The sequence below is a fragment of the Sciurus vulgaris genome, assembly GCF_902686455.1.
Source record: "Sciurus vulgaris genome assembly, chromosome: 15".
NCBI classification, from domain to species: domain Eukaryota; kingdom Metazoa; phylum Chordata; class Mammalia; order Rodentia; family Sciuridae; genus Sciurus; species Sciurus vulgaris.
Window position 1 is genome coordinate 66,981,155 of NC_136476.1, and position 23,916 is coordinate 67,005,070.

A 23,916-nucleotide genomic window follows, 5' to 3' on the forward strand; every position below is an offset into this window, starting at 1 on the left:
CTATGAACATTATTGGTCGTATTTTAAAGGCCACAGTCTTTTCTTTAGAGACAACTGAATGGAAAAAAATGAAAGACTGAATCGTGACCCTGCGAAATGTTTTTTGTCAACCCACCAAGGTCATTTGCTGAGTGGTCCTAAGGTATTGAGGACATTGCTGCAAAGAGAGACTCTTGCTAGTTTGAACTTTTAGCACTACTTTGAGACTTTTCTTGGTTATTAGTGTATGTGAAAGGCCGACTTTGAATTTGTAAATATTCAATGGATAGGCCAGCACACCATGGATAGGAACCATCTTTTCTTTATTCCCATCAGGTGTCCCCTGGCCCCACACACAGTTTGAGTGGAGGTGACACTCCCCTTCTATCAGAAATCTTGGGTTGGCATCTTCCTGTGTCAACTGCATCATTTCTCAAAATCACAAAACTGAACCAAGATCATATTGGGTGGCAAAAAAGAGGAAGAAAGGGATAAAAGGGTTAAGAGAAAAGGGAAGAGGGAGGGGACATGAGTGAATGATCGAAAATACAGATATAACTTTTGCCTCATCGGAGTTTAACCCACTGACCATTAGCCAGATGCAAGCCATCATCCACTAGTGGAGCCAGTGTTAGCTTTAGCCAGATTAAAGGTGAATGAAAGATTTGGGTTAAAAGGCAAAACACAAAAGTTCCAGAATGAATCATAAATGAATATTTTTATAGCCCAGGGTGAGGAAGTCTTGAAGTCCGACATCAGTGCCAGAATTATGGAGGAAAGATTGCTAAGCAGGGCTTTATAAAATTAACACACTCCTGATCAGAAAATGACTGGACTCTCATTACAAGTCCTGATTCATCTCCGACTTTCTCACCTGCCCCACACACCTGCTCCCAACACTTTTCACTGTTTACCTAGGTCACCTTCAAAAGTGGCTCCACATTGGTAACCTTATCTGTACATGAGAAAGATTTGGTTAGTTCATCTCAAAGGTCTGTCTTAGTTTTATTAGTTGAAGATTTTATACTTGCTAAAATGCATGGCTTTTCGGATTCATTTCTTATTCAGCTTATGACCAGCTGTAGCCTCACACATCAATCTCATAGATGAATGAAAAATGCAGCACCAACTGCAAGGGACTGAGGGATGGGATGGTTGTCAATTAGGAAATGCTATTATAGAAGCTGGAAAGTAGGTATCCATGTTAGGGAGAAGGGCAGGGGTGCCTGCTGATTTTGTCAATCTTATTTGGGTGCTTTTGGTACTGGGGATCAAACTCAGGGCCTCACACATACTAAGCGCATGCTTTACCACTGAGCTGCACCCCAACCCTACACACACACACACACACACACACACACACACACACACACACAAATGGATTCCTGGATGATCTTATGCAGAGGTAGGATAGTAGAGTGCGCTCCATTGCTAATCGCTTTAGCAGTACAGTTAGCAATCACTTATATATAAACAAATACATGTCTTTAAGTCTGTATTGGAAAATCATAGGTCAGTTGCTATAAATTTGTCTGTCTGTTCTATAAGAATAACCAACAGATCTGTGCAATGATTTATAATTAAATGGCCAAAAAAAAAAAAAAAAAAAAAAACACCAATAAAAGCCACAGCTGGCTGGACCCTCTGCTGATGCACTGATAACAAAGCCTCTGTCCTGGACATGCAGGTTTCTAGACCAAACTTGCTCTTGTGCATCTGCAGGGTCACCACGGTGATGAACAAGTGGCAGCTGGACTTCTCTGTAGAATGGTGAATCGGGACCATTAGGGAACTGTAACTTACTGTTACCAAATATTGGTAAATCTGAAAAGCTCATCATATAGGTTCATAATAAGCCTGCAATCTAACATAAAAATGAGCATTTATGGGCTAGGGAGATAGCTCAGTTGGTAGAGTGTTTGCCTTGCATGCACAAAGCCCTGGGTTCAATCCCCAGCACCAAAAATAAGTAAATAAATAAAAGAGCATTTATGGAATTGTGCATCATTTGCTCATTAGAGTTACAAAAAGTTTACTGAGTCTGCATGCCCTGGCTCTTGGCCATGAGGAGCTCCCTCTTTCCTTTTACCTTGCTTGTCCTACTTAATCAGACCAAAAAAATTTTTTAAAATATTTTTTTAGTTGTCAATGGACCTTTATTTTATTTATTTATATGCAGTGCTGAGAATTAAACCCAGTGCCTCCCACATGCTAGGCAAGGGCTCTACCACTGTGCTACAACCGCAGCCACCCCCAAAACTCTTGACAGAGGTGATGCCAGGGAATTAGGGAAGCTGGTCCTCACTCTGCCTTGGCTGGCTTCATAGCCGTTACTGCCGTTGTTCCTTCAGTGACCAGCTGTTACTGAGAAGAATCTGTCAAGTGCCCTAAGTCCTCATAGGGACTGCATAATATAGTATTCAGCACAAGGTGGGTGCATGCTTTTAATATTGTTGGGGGCCTCTGCTGGGGATATTTGGGAGTCATTATAAAGTGTTTAAGAAGAGACATGACATAGGTTAGTCTTTTAAAAAGAACATTTTGATACGGACCAGACAGTGGGTGATCTTAGGAAATTTTACAATGAAGCTATAATTGCATAGGAAAAAAATATAGATATATAAATATCTATATAAGTATAAATAGAGCATTTATGGGCTGGGGATAGAGACTTATACTGAAATATTGATGGGTGGAATGTCATGGTGTTTGATATTTACTTTAAAATGCTTTGTGGGAAAACATGGCAAATGTTTACAATTGTTGTATCTAGATAAGATCACATGGGTATTTATTATACAGTTCACTCGACTTTTCAGTTTTTTAAATAATAGAAAATGTGGAGGGGCTGGGGCTATAGCTCAGTGGTAGAGCCCTTCCTTGCCTTGCATGTGTGAAGCACTGGGTTCGATCCTCAGCACCACATAAAAATAAATAAATAAATATTGTGTCCATCTACAACTAAAAAAATAGTAAAAAGAAAAAAGAAAGAAAGAAAATGTGGAGATCATCAGCAGCTGTGTTAGACCCACACTTTCTCCAGATCAGAGTGTCGCTAGTTCTGGACTTTGCCCTGCTCATGTAACCTATCAATAAGTCTTTTGGACCCATCCTATAAAACATAGCAACACTCTCCATATCCCTCCCCTACTCCTTGCATCCCCCAGCATCTGGGGGAAAGTTGATACATATAAGTGTGTGTGTGTGTGTGTGTGTACCTATTATGTGTATATAAAACATTTATTGTCTCCTGACGAAAGCAGAAGCTGCAAAATGGCAGAGATTCGTTTTGTTTTAGCAGCGAGAATTATGCTGGGTACTGGGGGTTCTCAGCAAATATTTTAATGGAATTCTTTAAAACTTAGAAATAAGTCTGTCCAGCAACCCGTTGGAGGTTGGACTGGAGGGACATGGGGAGCCAAGTCAGTGAGAAGGTGAAGGCAGCGATCCAGGTGAATGCTGAAGGGGGCGGAGTTGAAACGGGGAGCCTGCCACGGAGACGGGAGTGTAGATGGAAAGGAGTCATCTTGTCTGTTATCTTTCCTCATTCCCACAGTCCAAAGTGCTTCGGGAAAAATGGCTGCTGCAGGGTATCCCCGCCGGAACTGCCGAAGAGGAGGAAGCCAGGCGGCGGCAGTCTGAGGAGGATGAGTTCAGAGTCAAGCAGCTGGAGGATAACATCCAGAGGTAGGTGGCTTGCAGCCCTGGGACCCCAAGCTGAGGTTGGTGGTGCAGGGACCACTGCTCGCCTCTAGGGGGCCTTTCCCAGTGCTTTAGAACTACTTGGCTGCAGAGCTCATAGGTATCTCTCACTTCCGTCATGACCCAGGGTTACTGCTCAGAGTACTGAGTGCTGTATTAGGGTGCAATATGGTAAGTACAGTAGTAATACCTTCCTGGCCACTGAGGTGTTGGGAGCACCTTGCCCCTTTGCAAATTGCCCCATTTTGAGTTCTTTTATCAGTTTTTGTCTTTTTCCCCCTTGGGATCAGGCTTTCAGCAGTTATTACCCCTCCAGTGGGTCTGTTTGCATATTTGCTACAGGGAATCAATTTGAAATGGGAAAATTGTAGCCAAGGGTCTTGGGGTTGGGATGAAGAGTACATAGGGGAGGGCAAGTGAGGTTGCCTCTGTAGGTTGTGTGCCTGGGGTCCACAAGTCAACTCTGTATTGTCTACTTGCGTGGCTCCTAGGACTGGTCGCTTTCTTTATGGATTTCATCCAGGTTCTGACCATTTCATTCTGGGAGACAGGTAATTTGCCCGTGACCATTGGGCAGCCAGGAGCAAAAATGTAGGTTTGCACTTGACAGTGAACCCAAAAGACATACTTCAGCTTCTGTCTCTTTTTTGCTTAGATCCTCATGTCGCTTAAAGAGCTTTGAGAATAGGTTGGCTAAACTTTACATGTGGGGGAAATGGACCAAGAGAAAGTTTACATGTATGCACATACACACACACATATGTGTACACATGTGTATACATATACATGTTTTCTTAGAATAAAAAAGGTTAAAATGGCTAAACTGTTACCAGCCATTTGTTCCACAATATAAATAAAATTAAATATAAGAGAAAGAGTAGGTGTTATTATAGGCAGAAGAAGAAAAAAAATTGTAAAATAGGATAAAATTAGCTTTATGACCTTTTTTAAGCAAATTGGAAGTTTTACCTTGGCCTGAGCCTGAATATGTTGTCTTCATGGTCCAGTGGATGGTAAATCTTATCTGCAAACTGAGCCATGCCATATGGAGGCCAGAGTCTTAAATTGAGACTCAGTTTTGGCTAAATGACCATTGAAATGAGGTGTAATATTAGGGACAGGTTTATCATTCAGGTGGGCTTGATCATACTCAGAAAGATAAAGGAAATGTCTTTTTATCTTTGAGTCCAGAGGATAAAGAACTCACTCAGTGCATGCAGACAAATTCCTTGAGCCCTTCTGTCTCCAAGCCAGAAGGAATGGAATCACAATAGACTAAAGGGATGGGTGCTTAGGCCCAGATTCGGGGGATGTTTTAGCCCCTGTCATGACATTAGCCAAATGGCCATTGGATGTGTGCTGGGGATGAGCTGTGTTCCCAGAGCAGGGCCTCCACGGGCATCGTCTCCTGAGGACTCTCTTCCTATCTCCAAGTCAGTTTCTGCTTCCCCTGTTCTTGTATCTTTTCTGCTGGAGGCTGAATAACCCTTCTCCAAAATGGAACCAGAAGTGTTTCGGGTTTGGGATTTTTTAAAGTTTTGAAATATTTACATATACATAATGAGATATCTAGAGGATGGGACCCAACTCTGAGCCAAAATTCATTTATGTTTCATGTATACACCTCATACACATAGGCTGAAGGTAATTTTAGACAATATTTTTAATAATTTTGTGCATGACACAATTAGTGTACATTGAACCACCAGAGGTCAGGTGTGGAATTTTCCACTTGTGATGTCATCTTTGAAAATGATTCAGATGTTGGGGTATCTACAATTTTAGATCTTCAGATGAGAAATGCTCAACCTGTACAGTGTTCAACAACTTTAGTCCCAAAGGAAGAAAGGATGTACTCTCCCTCTTCCTGTAGAGAATACTCGGTCTGCTAAGACACCTGCCTATGGTGGGGCAGAGCTGACTGTAGGACTCACTGTAAACATAGGCACCCGGCAGAGCTGTAGTCTGTGGGATTGGCTGCAGACCCTGCAGGCTTCTGATTTCAGCTAAGAGCCTCTAAACTGCAGGTTGGATGTGTGGATGATTATTTTCTCTTACTATTAGGCTGCTGTTATTCTGTTTTCATGGCAACAGAAGCAAGACCTAGTCCCAGAACAGCCTATAAGTCCTTAGCTAACACAAGTTCATGGTCAAGCCCAAATCCAGGGGAGGAGACAGACAGCCAACTTTTAGTGGAAAAACATAGATCAGAAAAGGGTGAAGGATGAGGGTGGATATTTCCACCTTGATACATGATGGTGAAATGAAAACCGTTAGGGAGAACTGATCAGCATGAGGGAACTATAGAAAAGCCAGTCAATAACAAAGACCAATTGAAACGACTCACCAATACAGAAGGAAGGAAGAAAAGGACAGAGAACGAGTGGCTTTGAGATCAGTTTTAGAATTTGATCTTTATATAATGGGAATCTCAGAAACTATCTGTGGATGTGGCAGGACCACTAAATAAAGGAATTTCAAAGGAAACTTTGTTTGAAGCAAAACATTAATCTGTAGATCTTTTGGTTTGGACCTGCTGGTCTAAGTCACTTGCTAGCAATCAATTAAATATGCCGAAAGAGATATAAGCTGCTTTCAAACTACAAAGTATATTAATAGTACAGTTGTTCCCTGAAGGTATTTCAGTCCTTATTGTTGAACCAACAGTAGCTTGAAGAAACTGAAGGAAGAATAGAGAATAATAATCAAAGAACAGGGAAAATTTCCATAAGGAAAGATTAAAGGAAATTTGGGGCATTTCATTTTGGAAAAGAAAAGATGGTAGTTACCTAATGCAGAACTTCAAGTGCATCTGGGGTTTGGGCCACAACTTAACTCTTTATCTCTGGACCATTCTGAATATGATAAAGATTTCAAATAAAGCATGCAAATTTGCACTTAGACATATGTCTGTTTCCTTAGATAACCTTCAAGAAGAAAGAACATAACCACCTTCTAATTCTAAGATGCTTTTCAACCAGTAACTGCACCAGAACAGCCAGGTTCACAGACCCATTCTCTTCCAAAATGTCATTCCTACGTGGGTGTTTGCTTTGGTGTGGATAATGTTGTCTGTCTTCTAGAACTACCTTTTGTGGTTCTTGGATTTTCAGGGCAGCCCAAGAAGAAAGATAGGAGGAAAAGAGGGAGGAAGGAAAGAAGGAAGGAAGGAAGGAGGGAGGGAGGAAGGGAGGGAGGGAAGGAAAGTATAATTAAAATATTAAAGCCTGGGCATTAGAATTACCTGGGGAGCTTTTAAAACATAAGGATTCCCAGGCCTCATTCCAGAAATTTGAATTCAGTGACACTTGTAAGGAACCCCGGAATCTACGCTATTTTAAAAGAGTGCTCCAGACAATTCTGGTGTGCATTCAGGAAACTGATAACAAACAGAATAAAGAGGGGCAACCATGACCCTTAATTTCAGACTGACTGTGGGCCTCCGGCTTTGACTCAAGGATGTTTGAAACCTGCTGTGGGCACTCCTGGAGGTAAGAAGAGCTCTAGCAGAGAGCTAAGTCCTCTCCTCCACTGGCCCCACAGTGGAGTCCAGCTTCCATTTGAACTTGATGAGAAGCAGCCTTGACTTACCAGGCTAGAAATGATACAGCTCAGGAAAGCTGGTCACTCATCAAAGACCAGAAAGCTCTTATCATTTTTTTTGGAGATCTGACTGAAATTCAAAGCAGTATGTCCTTGAAGATGTGACACCAAAGAGGCTAGAAAGGGAGAAGAGAACCTGGTCACCACAGTGGACTAATAGATCATGATTCTTCTGCTCCATTTTCCCCTGGGTAATGTCAGGAGTGTATTTTTGGCTTGCTGGAAACCAGAGGTAAGAGAGGCTAAATTAGATCCAAATTGTTGAAAGCAGTTCAGTATGGTGGAACACGCCTATGATCCCAGAGGCTTGGGAGGCTGAGGCAGGAGGATTGCAAATTCAAAGCCAGCCTCCGCAAGTTAGCAAAGCCCTAAGCAACTTAGTGAGACCCTGTCTCAAAACTAAAAATAAAAAGGGCTGGGGATGTGGCTCAGTGTTTAAGCGCCCCTGTGTTCAATCCCTGGCACCAAAAACAAAACAAACAAACAAAAAAACCCAAATTGTTGAAAGCAAAATCTATATACCTTAAAACATTTTTTTTTTTAATATGTTGACATCTGTTTTATTTCCCATTGGTGGACTACCATCTTGAGAAAGTCCAAGGGATCGTCTCTGGGTCAGGCCCATCGCCAACCATTATCCCTGTCCTCAGTGTGTGTAATGGAGTCCTGGGGGCTACACACAGGCTCATAGTGATGTTCTTGGATACTTTAGCAATCAGATCCCCCACGAAACTTGTCTACTTCAAGTCCATTCCAATCAGCACATCTTGTTGCATGTCTTGTGATATTCTTCACTTAAGAGTCTATTTCTAATTTCATCAGTTTTCATCAAGCATTTAACATACAGTTTTCTTTCTTTGCATAATAACAAATGTGGAAAAAATTTGTCCCCCTCCTTTGCCCCTTGGAATTACCCCTAGTGAAGATGAGAAATCTCATGGAGTATTAAGTTAAAATGAAATGAGCAATCACAAAGCCAGGATGTTAATTCTAGCTCTGCTGGTAATTTGCTATGTGTCCTTGGGCCCAGGTCTCACTTTCTCTGATCTTAGTTTCCTCATCTCTTAGGATCTTCTAGGCCTCATGTTCTAAGGTTCTCTAATTTGAGGAGTTGGCTAGAAATCTCTTCTCTGAACAAATACCCAGTTGTTGAAGGCAGTGGTTTAAGATGCAGGTCAAAACTGGGGAAAACGTTGGCTTCTCCGGAAACAAAAGACCCATGTGTAAGGAACTGATTCACCACAAAGATGGCTGATTCATCTGAACAGCTGTCAGTTCTAAAATATGTCACATCAAATATTCATTGAATGGAATACCAAAGTCCCAGTTGTTAACCCAGAGAAGACCATGCAGCATTTTTATTCAAATTCAAGATATAAGTGGACTGGTCCATTTCTGATTCTGACTTAAGACGTCTGAGTGCTTCTGTTGGCCTCTGGTGAATATCGGAATTCACTCAATCTTCTACATTATTAAGAGGCTCACAGCAGAAGATAGGTGACATAGGCATACATGTGTGTGTTATTTTATGGAATTTGGTCACTCACAACTGTTCTAGAAAAATCAACCCCTGAAATCACAGAAGACACTGCTTGGCATTCATTGTGTTCTTGGCACTTGCTATTTTTAACTCCACAATGTGTTCTTCTTTCACAGCAGGGAGTGGAGCAATCCAGGCTGGCACCCCATATCTGTGCACTCCCCGCCTGAGTCCCCACCCCACTCTCAGTCAATTTGGCAATACAACCTCCTTGTAGTTTCCATTTTTCCTCTATCAAAATGAAACTATGTGTACTGTATACACTATAAACTGTACAGTGATATCACTGTACTGGCTGATATTTATTAGTCTCTTATTCTGTACTGGGTACTGGCCTAGATACTTTGCCTCCATTTAATTCATTAATGGGAAGCCTCATCACCCTCCCCTGAGGTGGGGGTTGATGATGATTATGGCAAATGTGAAATGTGGGAGGAGCCCCTCTTAACCCCAATAATAAGTAAAAGAACAAGTATTTGAACTCAGTTTTGTCTAATTCCAAAGCACATTCTCAAAACACCCAACAGATGTTATTTCAAGCTAAAATGTTTGGGGACCTGTGATATTCAGTGAAATGACACTAGTGTTCACTCCCTGGTCCCTACTAATGCCTCTTCCTGAAGCAGTGCAGCATAGGCACCATGACCTGGGAGGTAGAAGCATCAGCCTATTGTGGTTGTCTTCATGACTGGTGAGACTGCCTCCTTCAGGTTCTTTTAGGAAATGCAGGTTCCATTTTTAGGTTTGGTTCCCTTCTGTCTCTTTCCAAAGCCAAATATATTTTCTTGGCTGGATGCAGCCTGAGTCTCTCCAGGAGACTGTGTGCGGCCATGTGAAGAACTCCCAGCATAGCCCACAATGAGGAACCTGGACCTCAGAGTTGGACTAAGCTTGGTTTGGGTCCTAGTTTGATCTTGAACAAGCCGTAGAAGTTGATTTTCTCCACCTGTGCAGTGGGTTGCACAGTGAACACTTTGCAGTCTTACCATGATGTGCATCTGTGAAGCACCAAGTAAGAGCAGTGCTGCTGCTGTTTTGTCCCTACATCCCTTTAGGGCAAGTTTTCTCAGTAGCAGTACTATTGATGTCTTGGGCCCACTAATTATTTGTTGTGGAGCTCTCTTGTGCATGGCAAGCTGTTTAGTAGCATCCATAGGCTCTACCCCCTAGTTTCCAGTAGCACCTCTCCCACCCTCAGTCATGATAATAAAAAATGTCTCCAGACAATACTGAATATCCTCTGGGGAACAAAATCGTTCCTGACTGGGAACCACTGCTCTAAAGCCTGTTTGTAACAGGTGTTGATGTTAAGATGAAAATCTCACCATCGAGTAGTGAAATACAGAACCCTAAAAAGGTTTGTGAAGATAACATTTGTGATTCTTAGTGCAGAATGACAGTGTTTCATCTGCTTGAAAACATAAGGCTTCTCAGACAGCACCAAGGCATGGAAGTCAACTCTGAATTGAAAAGGAATGGTCGCTTTTTTTTTTTGCATCCAATGTTGTGCTCATTTTGCAAAGGCAGTAATTTTATGACAGCTCATAAAACCATAGACTCTTAGAGTATGCATAGCTGAGACAGTTATCAGATCAACTCCCCTCTGAAGCTTGAATTTGTAACAAACCCAGTGAGTGGGAGGCTGTCTCTCTCTGAAGGTTGAAAGTGAAAGGAAACTCACTTATTTGCAAAGTAAAACTCAAGTCCATATCAGAACAACTCTCGTTATTCCAGGATCCTCCTTTGGGAGGAAAGTTTTGTTCCCTGCACTTTCCACCCTCCCTCTGGTCTCTACCCCACCCTCCTGGGACCACACTGAAAAGCCCCTTTTACAGTTCATAGGCTGTAAAAATCTGGATGTATGTGGTTTGTGGTCAGCTTTGGAAACTGGCACAGCTCAGGAAGGAAGCACTCTTAATCTGCACTTGGGCAGTTCATCATTGCATGTCTATTTCTTGGTGAGAGTAGTAGGCCTGTCACATAGAGCCCAACCACTGTGCCTCACTTGGGGTTTGTTGGATGCATTATAATTACCTTGTTTGGTTTGGTGAATTGGCATACTGTCTAGAACTATGGAAATAGTAGGATTTCATAGATAAACCAAGCCCATGTAAGAGCCATAATTGGGAAATGTGTGCATTTTCCTGTCCTGGGAACAGTTGCTACAATTGAAGCAATTATTCAGAGTCAACTTTTTAGCATCTGGTTCCAGGCTTTGGGGCCTATGTTTACCATGCCCCAAGTCTCACCTCTACAAACAGCTTTGAAAATAACACTTTTCCAATTTAAAAAGTATAGCCCCTCTAACTTGTAATGTGGTCATTTCTAACCCCTCTACATTCTTGATAGAATGAAAACGTTGTGCTTCGTGTTGATACTCTCTTTTTTAGTTTTCACTAACTGTGCCTCCTGAACATGGTGGATGAGATAGTGTGTTAGTCAGTTTTCTCTTGCTATAATAAAATACTTGAGGCTGGGTACTTCATAAAATTTGTTTACTTTGCAGGTTTAGAGGTAGAAAATCCAAACAACATAGCACCAGCTCTGGTTAGGGCTTCCCAACTACATCACATCATGGTGGAAGGCATTATGACAGGTAGCATGTGCAGGAGGGAGAGATCACATGGTGAGACAGGAAGCCAGAGAGTGATCACCGGTGAGGCTCAGTCTCTTATAACAACTTGCCTTTAGAAGAACTAACATAGGGTTTCACATAAATGAGTTCAGTCCCTTCCAAGTACAGTGTCCCCAATCACTTAAAATACCTTCCTTAGGCCCCCCTTTTTCTCTTTCCATCTTTTTTATTGGCACATTATAGTTTACATAATGACGGGATTTATTGTTATGTATTTGTACATGCACACAATAGAACAATCCACTTTGTAGGCCCCACCCCTTAAAGGTCTCAGCACCCCTCAATATTGTCATTCTAGGAAACCTAGCTTCAGACACATGGACCCTTGAGGGACATACCACAGCAGATGGTCTCTCAGTCCTTTCCAATGATGCTACAACATGGAAGTCTTATAGTTGGGTCTGGTGGCTGAAGTCTAGTGTCCATGGGAGGCCAATGCAGGCTTTGAAAGAGAGCAGACCTGCTGGCAGGCAACCTGGTGTCTCCACTAAAAAGGTCCAGAGTCAGGTTGTTCTCTTGAGTGCAGCTGTTCTCACTGTGCATTCCCCAGTGGGACCCAAGACTGCTCAAGGCTATCATACCAAGGCCAGCCTCTTCTTGGCTTCCCACTTTCTCCTTCATCTGAGAAACTTGGAGTTCTCCAGGACGGCAAGGGAGACACAGATGCACCATCCGCTTCCAATGCAGGATTCCAGTTCCTTAGCAAGCTCATGCAAGGATGCTAGAAGAAGCACCCCTTCTTCTCCTACTCCAAGAGCAACTTCAGATACTGAGGATTCTTTGGCCTTCCCACCCAAAACTACAAACCTTACCAGTGGAGAAATTCAGGCCAGGTGAGAGGAAAGGTGAATTAGACTTGGCACAGATTTAACAGGAAGGCATTGCCTACATCCTAGGACCCAACTCTTTTTGAGAAACCGTTTTTAGCATACCTGCAGTGCATGTTTAGTTGCATTTGCAAAATGAAATGTTAAAGCATGGAGGCCTGAGTGTGACTCACCCAGAGCCACAGGTGGAATGGGGAGACCACTTGCCTCCTGCTGACCAGAGGCATCTCCCTCCCCACTGCCAAAGCTCTTCAGCTCCTTTGAAACAGAATCTCTATGGAATAAAACCCAGTCCAGGAATCCTAGAGGCGCATGCTTGTTCTTCCCATGTTGAAAGGCAAAGGGAAGAAGTGAATAATGTCTGAATATTGCTGGTGCACAGAGTACTGTGAGTTACGGGGACACTTCAGCCAGCAAAGAATGTCACTGTTGCCATGCTGGGTGATATGAGAGTTGCCACTTTAGCCAGATTCTACCTGGATGGACCAGGCATCTCTAAATACCAGTGGCATTTGGCCTTTCTGGATGGGCCATGTGGCTCCTTTGTGCAAGTTAGAAAATGCAGCTCACATGGGGGCCACTGCTTGGAAAGACCCCTGCTTGCTCTTCAGCGTCCCTTGCTCCCTCAGCCAGCATCCTTGGGTAGCGATGGTTTGGACAAGCATGCGCAGTGGCCCTGCCCACTTCCTCATCTCCGCTGGCCTCCTTGTTGGTCATTAAGAATGCATCCCACCCCATTCTTAACTAGCCTGAGGTAAGACCTGAGGAGATGGAGATGTGGCTTTTCTACAGGTCACTAGGGACACAGACAAGTAACCCATCAATTAGGAAATGGTGGGCGAGTTCCTTTGATGGAAGTGAGAAGGGCCCCTGAAGGGCACTTACGCTGAGGTTAGGAGTTCAAGCGCGGCTTGCTGGAGGCCTGAGGAGAGCGTGTGTCTGAGCTGTTAGGCAGAAGCCTTTTCTTTTTCATGACGTGACATCACATTACGTTCTGTTCATCCCTGGAGTCCAGAAGAGCAAGAATTCTTTGGGTCACTGTACAGTTTACTGAGGCTGCTGTAACAAATTCCCACCAGCTGGTGCCTTACAACAGGAGAATTGCATTCTTTCACAGTTCTGGAGACTGAGAGTCCAAAGCCGGTGTCAGCAGGGCTGTGCTCCCTCTCTGGGCTCCTGGCCTCTCCCACTTCTGGTCACTTCTGGCATCCTGTGGCTTGGGGCTGTATCACTCCAGTCTCTGCATCATCTCCTTTCTCTTTAAGATCCTTGTCATTGGATTTGGAGATCTCCAGATAATCCAAGGCAGTCTTTTCTTGAGATTCTTAAATTAATTACATCTGTAAAGACCTTTTTTTTGTCCAAATAAAGTTGTAGTCACCAGTACCAGGGGTGAGAATGTGGGTATAGTTTCCCTTTTTATTGGGGGTCGGGGAGAGCAACATCAACACACTCAAGCTCCTAGACCGTTGGCACCAGTTGGTGCTCAATAAATGTTTTTAAATTTAATTGGTCCACGTTACCCTTAGGTAGTCCATAGAATTGCCGTTAGGTTAAAAAAAAAAAACTCCATTATTTACATCCAGTATGGGGCTCTGGTTAAGGGTGTGAGCTTCAGCCTGATGCTTCCTGGGGTCAAGTCCAGGGTCTCCATTTGCACCTGTGTGATCTTAAGTGAGTCCTTTAGCTTCTCCCTAGTTTCTTCTTCCATGAAAAAGAAGACAGTAGGTCTGAGGTGTAGGTCGGTGGTAGAGCACCTGCTTAGCATGCAGGGGGCCCTGGGTTCAATCCTCGGCACCAAATAAAGACAATTATAATGAGATCAGCTTTATCAGGTAGTGATAAGTCAGTATGTGCAACGTGCGAAGAAGAGGTCTTAGCTTTTATTATTAGGATTAAAATGACGCAGCAGTGCACAATAGGTACATAACCCACCATTGATTTTGCCAGAATCCCTCTCCACTTCAGAAACAGCTGCGAGAGACGCCACTGCCCTTAGCTTAGCACTCCACACCCAGAGTCCCTGGAGGCAGGTGCAGAGGTCCGGGGCCACCTGTGAAGCACGGGTCCTCACCCCCGTGGTAGTGCAGGGCTGAAAGAGGGCAGCAGCAGCCTCATGGCTCCAGATGGCTCCCAGCGTCCCTCCTGCGATGGGACGGCACCTCTTTTACCCCAAGGCCATCAGCAGGAACCTCAGGGCTGCTCACCCCTGAGTGGCAAGTTGATGTCACTGTGTTGCTGAAGTGTGTCAGGGGACCCAGCCCACTGAATAGGGAAGAGGCAGGTGGGTGCTGACACCCTCAAGTGGTGAGTGCCACATGTCGTGAGCTGAGTGCCAGTATCGGTCTGCGATGGATCAGAACAAAGACTGACCCAGAACGCTTAAGAGCACTGCCTCAAACCAGAGGGTGGGAAGACAGATGTGTGCCTCTAAATTACGTGTTCCCCTAAATGTTAAAATATTGTCATTGCCATTGTTTTGATCCACTCTATCTTTAGATCTAGGGGGAAAAAAATTACTTGGAGAATCTTTCCACTTAACCTCTCTCCATACTCGTCGTCCTAAAGGTGAAGAACCTGAGCCAGGACAGCCCACAGGACCCCGAGAACGGCCCCACCAGCCACGATCCTCCTGGAACTACCCGCCCGTCCTCAGTGTTCTTTCAGAGTCATGGTTCCTTCTCTGTAGCAAATGCCAAAGAACGTCTCAGCTCCTGAGAGGAAAACCACGAATTCCAAATGAGTGCCTCCGAATGATTGGTCTGAGCAGCTGTTTCAAAAATACAGCCTGGGGCATCTCATCCCCGCATCCAGGCTGTTCTGCCAGTGCTGGGTCTGCTGTGTTAGGCAAGGCATGGGAACCTGAGACACCAGCACTTAATATTAGCTGCACAGATGTCTTGGTTTGTGATCTTGAGAAAATCTGTTTACTGTCCCAGCTGAATCTGTAAATAGGAACAAAAACAAGATTTGCTCTCCCTGGGGACATCCTAAGAATTTTTGTCAGACTACAAGAGGAGGCCTGGAGAGATAATTTGGTTTGGGAAAGCAGAAGTAAAACTTGGCTCTTCATTCTGTAAGACCCCCACGCTTAAAAATGTACCCAGGGGCTTGTGCCGCCCTCTGCCTCAGGTGGAACTGTGCTTACACCTTTTCCGAGTGAGGCCATTTCTCTAGTTTTCAAGAAGAGAAGATTCTACAACAGGGTGTCATTTCTTTTATCCTGTACCATTACAGTATTAATGGAGTCATGGAGTGGGGGCTGGAAGGAAGCTGGCTTCCTCAAGGCACTCTCCCTACAGGTGGTGAGCCAGAAGGGACATCCTCGTATAGCAGGGACAGCAACCCTTAAATTCCAAGTGCATCCTGTGGCCAGTGGGCTCAGATGCGGCTCTGATACTAAGATGCTCCTCAGCTTCTCTGCAGTGGGTAAACTCTCACTGGCTTTCACATATTCTAACTGGAATTTTCTCCATACATCTTTTGCTTCACTCAGTATAATCAACCCCAGGTTTCTTTTAGCCTGTCCTTGGATATGAATCTCATGCTAGATATAGAATTCTAGTAACAGGAAAATGTGGATTTTCCCACAAAGTTTCAGTACCCACCTCCACATTTTAGCAGGGAGAATGGAGGCCAACCTGGCCTGATTATTATAGGGATAATCATTCTTCACTGCTTTCATTATCCTTGAATTATCCTTGAATTATCCAAGATTTTGTGCCTCTATTTCCTCATCTGTGAAATGGAAATAACCATAGTATGTACTTAGAGGACCATTGTAGGGAGCATATGAGTTAAACCATGGAAGTTACTTAATGCAAAGTCTAAAGTGATGAGAGATGCTGAGATCTCTCATGACTTAAACCTGCTTCTGCTTCAAGCAAATGGAATGATCCTCAGGCCAATTTTTTCACTACTTATTAGAAAGGGGTTTAATGAAATTCTGAAATGTTTCAAATCATATTCCTTTGTTCAGCATTAAAAAATGAGTGTAGATATATGGCGTTTGGAGGGTGAAGATGATTTGTTACCATTTTTAAAATGATCTTTGTTTCTCACACTGTTCATCTCCTCTCCAAGATTCTCACAGCATGGGCTGGGGATGTGGTGCGGTGGTAGAACACTCGCCTTGCATGTGCAAGGTCCTGTATTCAATCTACAGCACTCAAAAAAAAAAAAAAAAAAAAAAAAAAAAAATTCCATTGCATCTAGTGCTAGACAGCGGGTGAGGGAAGCCCACCTTCTGTATAGAGTCAAGGTCATTTAACCACTGGAGAGTGAGGATTTTCAATAAAATAAATTATAGGTAATCACATTTACAAGCCAAGGAGACATGATTTAATAAGGAAAAATAATTTACGTAAGTGCTCTGTGAAATCTGTGAGTTTCTTTATGCTCTTGAGAATTAATAAGCATATCCTTTTTAAAAAAGAAAGAATTTTAACAAAAGTCACCTAAAAGCAATGACACCCTGCTTCCTTAAAACAATCGTACCACTCAGGTCGACCCCAGCCAGAGCAGTGTCAAGGTCAAGTTCCCGACCTTGCAAGTGCAGGTACAACTTCATCATGCATACGCTTGTGCACCCACCCTCCTGTTCTCCTAGATGTTCTCTCCAGACCATCTACAGATTAGGAGACATCCCAAAAAAAGACCTCTCTCTCAACATTTTTCAGAGTGCTCAATTCATAGTCCTGCTTTTATATGTGATAGAAACAAACCTCACCTGGGCTAGTTCATATTCACACTCATAGGCGTTGAATGTCCTTTAGTTGGACCTCTTCACCATTGCTTGTGGAATTGCTGTCCCTTTTACAAATCAATCTCAAGGTTAGGAATCCCGGTAAGAACAAAGCTGTATTTTGTGAAGATCATAGCAACATCTGACTCTGGAGAGGCCATTTGTTAAACAACAACAAGAACAACAACAAACTGTTTCCATCCTCAAGACAGACTCCACTGACTCCATGCCCATCTTCTCCAGCCCTCCTTTCTCCTCCCTTCGCCCCACAAAGCTTGGAGCAGTTGTCTCCGCTCAGCAGTTCCACCTCGCATTCACCGTCCCAGGCGTCACTAACCCTACTACCCAAGCAGTGGCTGGTTAGGGGCTAAGCTCAGCGGAGACTTTCTGGTCCTTATGTGAGTTGACTGTTGAATCACAGAGCCGCTGAACGCTCCGTTTCTTCATGCAACACTCGCCGTGGTTGACTTGATGTCACACTGCCCTTGACTTCTGTCTCCTCTTCCTTGTTCCATCCTTGAAATGCTGGCCCTCCGCGTCCTGTCTTTCTTTCCACTTCCCACGCTCCATCTGAGCATGACGCTGTTCCTGTGGCGCCTTCAGTGTAAACATTCTTCCGTCCCTGTTTTCTCTCTCAACTACACATACAGCCACCTGCCCCCAACTGTTGACTGCCATCTGAGTGTCCCCCAAACACCTAAGCACAACACTCCAGAAGCTGAGCTCTTTCCCTTCTCTCATGGGTTCCTTGTCTTTGGTTTGTAAGCTCGTTGAGGTGTCACTGTGCCCCCAGTTGTTCAAGTCTAAAACCGGGGCACTGTCCTCGATTCTTCTGCCCTGCGAGCCGCCCCACCTAGTCACTTGTGTTTATCACACAGGTTTCTTGAAACCTCCCACTCTCTCCTTCCCACTGCCGTGGCGCTGGTCCAGCCTATCGTTACCTTTTGTGTGGATTGTTGCAAGGCCGCTCACCTGGCCTCCCTCTCTTAGCCTCGTGTCTTTCTAACTCAAACTCTACCCAGCCCCCAGGAACAGCTTCCAAACCTTTCGTCTGATTTTGTCACTCTTTAGCTGAAACCCATCCTCTGTTCTCCTTGGATTATAAGATAAAGTCTCAGCTCCCTTCTGTGACTTAGAAAGCTATTCAAGATATGGCATCTGCTGACTTGTGTGACCTTATCTTCCTTAACTGCATCCTGCCATCACCGACCCCCCCTAGTAACTACCTGCACTTTTTGGATACACCTGTGTGTCCTGTTCTTCAGACCCATGTCCCTTCTAGGAAGGTTCATCGGCTCCTCTCTGTTCGGTTAACTCCCTCAGGCCTCTGTTAAGACACTGCTAAGATCCTGCTTTCCCTGAGCCCCAGTGTTTTGTTGTTGTTATGGTTTTTGTGTTTTGTTTTGCTTTTTGGTACTGGGGATTGAACCCAGGGGTACTTAACCACTGAGTCACATCCCCAGCCCTTTTTCTTTTTTCTTTTGAGATAGTCTCACCGAGTTGCTGACACTGACCTTGAACTTGTGATGCTCCTGCCTCACCGTCTGAGTTGCTGGGATTGCAGGCATGCACCACCACACCCGGCAGTGAGCCCCAGTGTTTTAATGTTCCACATGGGCAATTTTAGCCTAAAACATGGGGTGTCACAGCACATAGGAAATTGTTTCTCTTTCTTTTCTCCTCTAGCCTCAGCTCCCTGGGGCCAAGGAAAGTAAAGAATTCACCTATGTATTCTCAAATCCTTGTACACTGCCTGACTGTGAGGGCTTTCTTGCATATTTACAAGAAAAAGGAAGAAAAGAACGAGTAGAGGTGACATACCCACAGTTTCTCTGAGTATGAATGTTGGCAAGATTTCCCTGCATAGATATTTCCCACCAAATATTGGGCTTTTGTCTCCATTACTCTAACTGTCATGTAATCATGATACAAACTAATGGAAGGAGATTCTTTCCTTGACATGGCTTTCATTTGCCCAGAAGTATGGACAAGTATTGCCACAAACCAGCCATCCACACTTACAACTTATTGCTCTGAAGTGACTGATAGACATTCATTTGGATCAGGATTATTAAATAAGTGTCCACTGGACATCATGCATGTGACTAGATACTGGGTTACAGAGGTTAAACTCTTTTCCTCTGCTCTTCTGGCGAACAACCTGGCATCCAGTGAATGGAGTATGCATACAGCAGGTGCTGACTGATGTCCTACCTGTTCTCAAGGAAGAAAATTCAGAGAAAGGAAGGATCATTGAGGACCTTGGGATTTAGGTTTTATCCCAGTGGGGTTTGACTGAGGTTAACCTTTGAAAGAGTTACTCACTTGTGTTGAAGACCAAGCTAACTTAGGTAGGCTGAGTTGGAAATGAGAGTCATTGCTCTCAACAGACCTGTAATCTAATCCACCCAGCAATTATGGGAGACAGCTCTTCACAGACTTCAGTTTTTAGAGGTCTCCTAAAGCTTCTGGACTTTATATTTCTATTGCATGTGCATCCCATCGTTTAATGTTAGATGGTTCCTTTCCAAGAAAAATTTCTTGCCACTAAGAGAGTTAACTGTCAAAGACAGTGTACTCTGGTCCCCACCCAGAAGATTAATACCTGAATGCTTTAAAACAGTGATGGGGAAAACAAAAACAAACAAACAAAAAATGGTGATGGACCCATTCCAAAAAGATTTAAAAAAATAAATAAAATAAGGCCAGGGATATAGCTCAGTTGGTAGAGAGCTTGCCCCACAAGCACAAGGCCCTGGGTTCAAATCCCCAGCACCAAAAAAAAAAAAAAAAATACTGAGTCAAGTCAATTGGAAGGAAATTTCAGGTTCATAGGAAATGAACTATGAAGGCCGTGCTGGGGCCTGAGCTGAATGGTTGTCACTGGAACAAATTTACACAGATGTCATTAGATGGAACCAGAATGGAAAATGAAAGCCCTTCCTGGACCACGGTGTGGCTGTGGCTCCTTGCCGCCTCCAGCAGGATCCTGTCTCTAGAGCCGGACTTGACTTACTGGATGAGGCCATCGTGAGGAAACTGTGGCCACATGGGTGTTGGAACAGAGCTTAACTGGCAGTGCCAGAAGTTTGCCATGGAGGCTTCATGGAGACCAAGCTCATTTGGCTCTTCCCAGCTCAACCACCTGTTGCAAACAGCTGACGGGACTAAGCTCCCCTTGGCTGTCACCATCTCTGGTATGTTAGCTCTTCTTGGAAAGGGAGGGGAGCACGGAGACAGAGAGACAAGGAACAGCAGATCACTGCTCTCATGGAGTCACGTCCTCCATCAGCAGCAACAGCCCAGGCACGGCCAGCCGTGGAGTGGTCCTTCTTCCCAGGTTCTGCTGTTCTGGGATAATCTCAGGCCTAATCACAGAAGTAACTCTGGAGAAGAGACCAGAGTAGCGCATGGAAACCAGATCGTGGAGGGCTTTGAATGCTAATGGGAGGGACTTAGAACTTCTCCTAGAGGCCGTGGAGCACTATTAAGAGTTTTAGAGCTGTAATAAATGCAGTGGTGAAAGTAGGTTCCATGCTCCAGTTAGAGCAAGAGGGAGGGAGAGAATTCAAAGGAGACAATGAACCAGCTGGGCAGGTTGAACGTGGCACAGCTGAGGAAGACAGTCTACCAATCCAGGGTACCAGGAGATGAAGAAAAACAGGTCATTCAGAAATCCAAGGTCACAGGGCATGGCGGCGCCACAGGCCTATAATCCCAGCAATCTGGGAGACTGAGGCAGAAGGATCACAAGTTCAAGGTCAGCCTGGGCAATTTAGGGAGACTAATTCTAGGCCTGCTTAATTGTGTCTTCTCTTCTTTTTAATCTCAGCAATATCTTGGGCCATACAGGACTTCTACCATGGATTAGAGGGTCTTCATCCCCAGTAGTTCCCAAAGGCTAAACAAGGTCTTAATGTAAATGCAGTATTGTTACCAGAGTCCCAGGCCAGAACTCTGATTCTGGGGGGTTCCAGCAAACCATGTTCAGCCACTCATCCCAAAAAACAAGCCGAGAAAAAAAACCAAAAAAAACAAAAAAAGGTGAGGTCCAGAAAAGGAACATTAATCAGATGGCCATATTGGGAAGGCGAAGTGAGATCTAGTGTCTCAGCCCTGTCTTCATGTGCTGCCATGAGCTTTGGAGGAAGAATGGCGGCAGGGAATGAGAGGTATACATAAGTAAGTGGTCTGTGAAAGGACATCTGCTTAGGGGGCTGGTCGCATTGTGGGGTGATCTGCCTAAAGGGCTCCACTGTTCCTGGAAGGTGTAGGGTGATGACTGGAGGCTTCTGGGACCCACTCCCCCAGTCTGAAACAGGATGCTGTAAGTATCCCTACAAACTTGCCTTAGTCTTGAAGGGGGACAAGATAGGTAGGTAAAGTTAGGGCTAAGAAACCTTATATTATAGGTTTTTAGGTGAATATTCCTTAAATTATTAACATGCCTACATACAGAGCTAAGCATGTTCCAAAGTTTTAGGTAATAAAGGAGACAGATACAAAATGAAAGCAGAGATATCAAGCTTTATCCTGGTTTTAGTTACCCATTGGGCATCTGTAGGTCTAAGTAAAGAGTCACTGCTGTTAGCAAAGGCAGCTTTTCTAAGTCTCTGTTACAGTATCAGAATGTGGTTTTCAGCACCAGCCTGACCTCCCTCTGAATTTTAGCTCCACACCTTATTAACTGCAGGAGACCTTGGGCAAGCTGCTTAACCCATTTTCAAAACAGGAATCAATGATGTGCATCTCATTTGTCTGTGAAAGCTTAATTTAGTTAATGTCTGTAGGGGGTCTAATCAATGCTTAACATAGAGTGTGTTCACTCACTCTGTTGGTTTCCTTTTGTTTTTCTCTCCTCGCTCACCATACAGCTCGTCCTCTGTGGATCCTGTTTCTCTCTGGCCAGAGGCAGAGGCTTCATGGGAGAGATGTGATCAGAACAGCTACATGCTCTCATTGTGTAGTCAGTTCAGTTGCCCTTCATTTGACATTCCTTTGGGCCCCGGAAAGGCAATGCAGTAAACCGTGATTTTAATGCAGTGAAGTAGCTCGATACCCAGGGAAGCTGCTTGTCCATTGTCAGGTGGGCCAGGCCACCAATGACTTCCTTTATAGTGGTTGTTTCTTTTGAGTTCAGTTCTTTTACAGTTGGAGTGCATTTATGAACTTGTTTAGCTCCTCAGCCACTTCTCAGCACTCAGAGCAGAGGACCCCACAGCCACATTGCAAAACCTGTCTGTTCCCAGAGATTGAGTATGCTCTCAGCCCTGGCTGGACTTTGGAAATCCAAAGATGCATAGGACCCATTCATGCTCCAGGAGGAACTCCCTGTTCATGAGGGGACATGGGGACTCTAGTCCAGATGGGAGGAGAGCATAGGGAGGCAAGTGTACACACCCTTGGATGCAGGTCCCCCTCCGTCCCCCAGGCATCCAGGTCGACTTCATGCAAGTTTGTGCTCGGTGCTGTGGTTGCAGAGATAACAGACACCCCAGCTCTGCACTGGAGTCTCCTAGACTTCACGAACCTCTTCTTGTGCTTGACATCACAAGCCAGTGGTCACTCCTGGTCCAGGTCACTGGGTTCCCAGACATAGAGAGCTGCCCCTGAAGCAAAAGGCCAGGCACACATTGTTCTGGAGAAGCATGCTGAGTCAGTTTCTGGGAGGAGGGGGCTGAGTGGGAGCACATCCTGCAGGGAGGAGCCCCGAGCCATGGGGTCCCTGTCAGCACTGGATGGGGAGTGTTGTGTGTGTCAGAAGGTGTTGGGTCATTGGCTGGGTGGTTCACTATTGCCTTTGTGTAGCCTATGTAGACAAGTGACCCCTGTAAAGGCAATATCTTCAGTGAAGATGGTGCACCTACTCCCAGGCTCACTTTACAAAGGCTCAACCCTCAGGGGCCCTCTCAGCCAGTTTGTCCCGAAGTTACAGAGCACATCACAAATCAGGTTTACTGGCTACACGGCTCAGCTGGAGGCTTCTGTACACAATGCATTAATCCTGTGAGAATGGGTCTACGAAGTGTTTAGGGCTGTGGACATTTTAATATTGATATAATGAACTTTCTCCTCCCAAGGAACCAACCACACAATACCAAATTTGCAGAATGACAGCCATTGCAACCAGACACTACCCAAATCCCCAGTCCCTCCCTTTGTGAAGTGACTTTACCTGCCACTAGATGGCTCCCCAAGTGAACATAAACCTTTCTTGCACAGAGAATTTTAATCAGATTTTCTGGATCAATTTTCTGAATTACTTTAACATGTAGAAGGACACACAATCTTAATTTTTATGGTTCTTGAAACCAATAATCAGTTCTTTAATGATTCTTTAAGCATTCAAAAGATGGAATTTATTCACATTCTCTGGAAAATTGTTTTAACATAAGAGTCTGTAGGTGTTCCTGAGTCTTCCCAGCCACTTCCCAATCCTCTTTCAGGATTAAGAAGATGAATTTGAATTTATTTTATTATTTATTTCATTAAATCATTTGTTTGTCCTGTGAAGTAATGCATGCAGTATTTAACATTCTAGTCTTTAATTTTTTAACTTCCTTTGTTTTGTTTTGCTTTGTTGGTACTGGGGATTGAACCCAGGGGAACTTAACCACTGAACTACATCCCCAACCCTATTTTATATTTTATTTAGAGACAGAGTCCTACTGAGTTGCTTGCTAAGTAGCTAAGGCTGACTTTCAATTTGCAATTCTCCTGCCTCTGCCTCCCCAGCTTCTGGGATTACAGGAGTGCACCACTGCACCTGGCTTTGTGTGTGTGTGTGTGTGTGTGTGTGTGTGTGTGTGAGAACTGAAAGGGAAGGAGGAACAAACATTTAAGTGCGTTTAGTCCATGGCAGGCAGCATTCTGAGATATTTTAAAT

General features: G+C 44.2%; 1 protein-coding gene across 7 annotated transcripts in view; it reads left to right on the forward strand.

Moving 5' to 3' along the window:
* Positions 1-23,916, forward strand: part of PALM2AKAP2 (PALM2 and AKAP2 fusion) — a 339,279-nt gene that overhangs the window by 80,912 nt on the left and 234,451 nt on the right. For all 7 annotated transcript variants that reach the window (XM_079112571.1, XM_079112566.1, XM_079112563.1 and 4 more), the window contains exon 3: positions 3,536-3,666. In XM_079112571.1, coding sequence (XP_078968697.1) covers positions 3,536-3,666 — 131 coding nt within the window. The remainder of the gene's footprint in view (positions 1-3,535; positions 3,667-23,916) is intronic.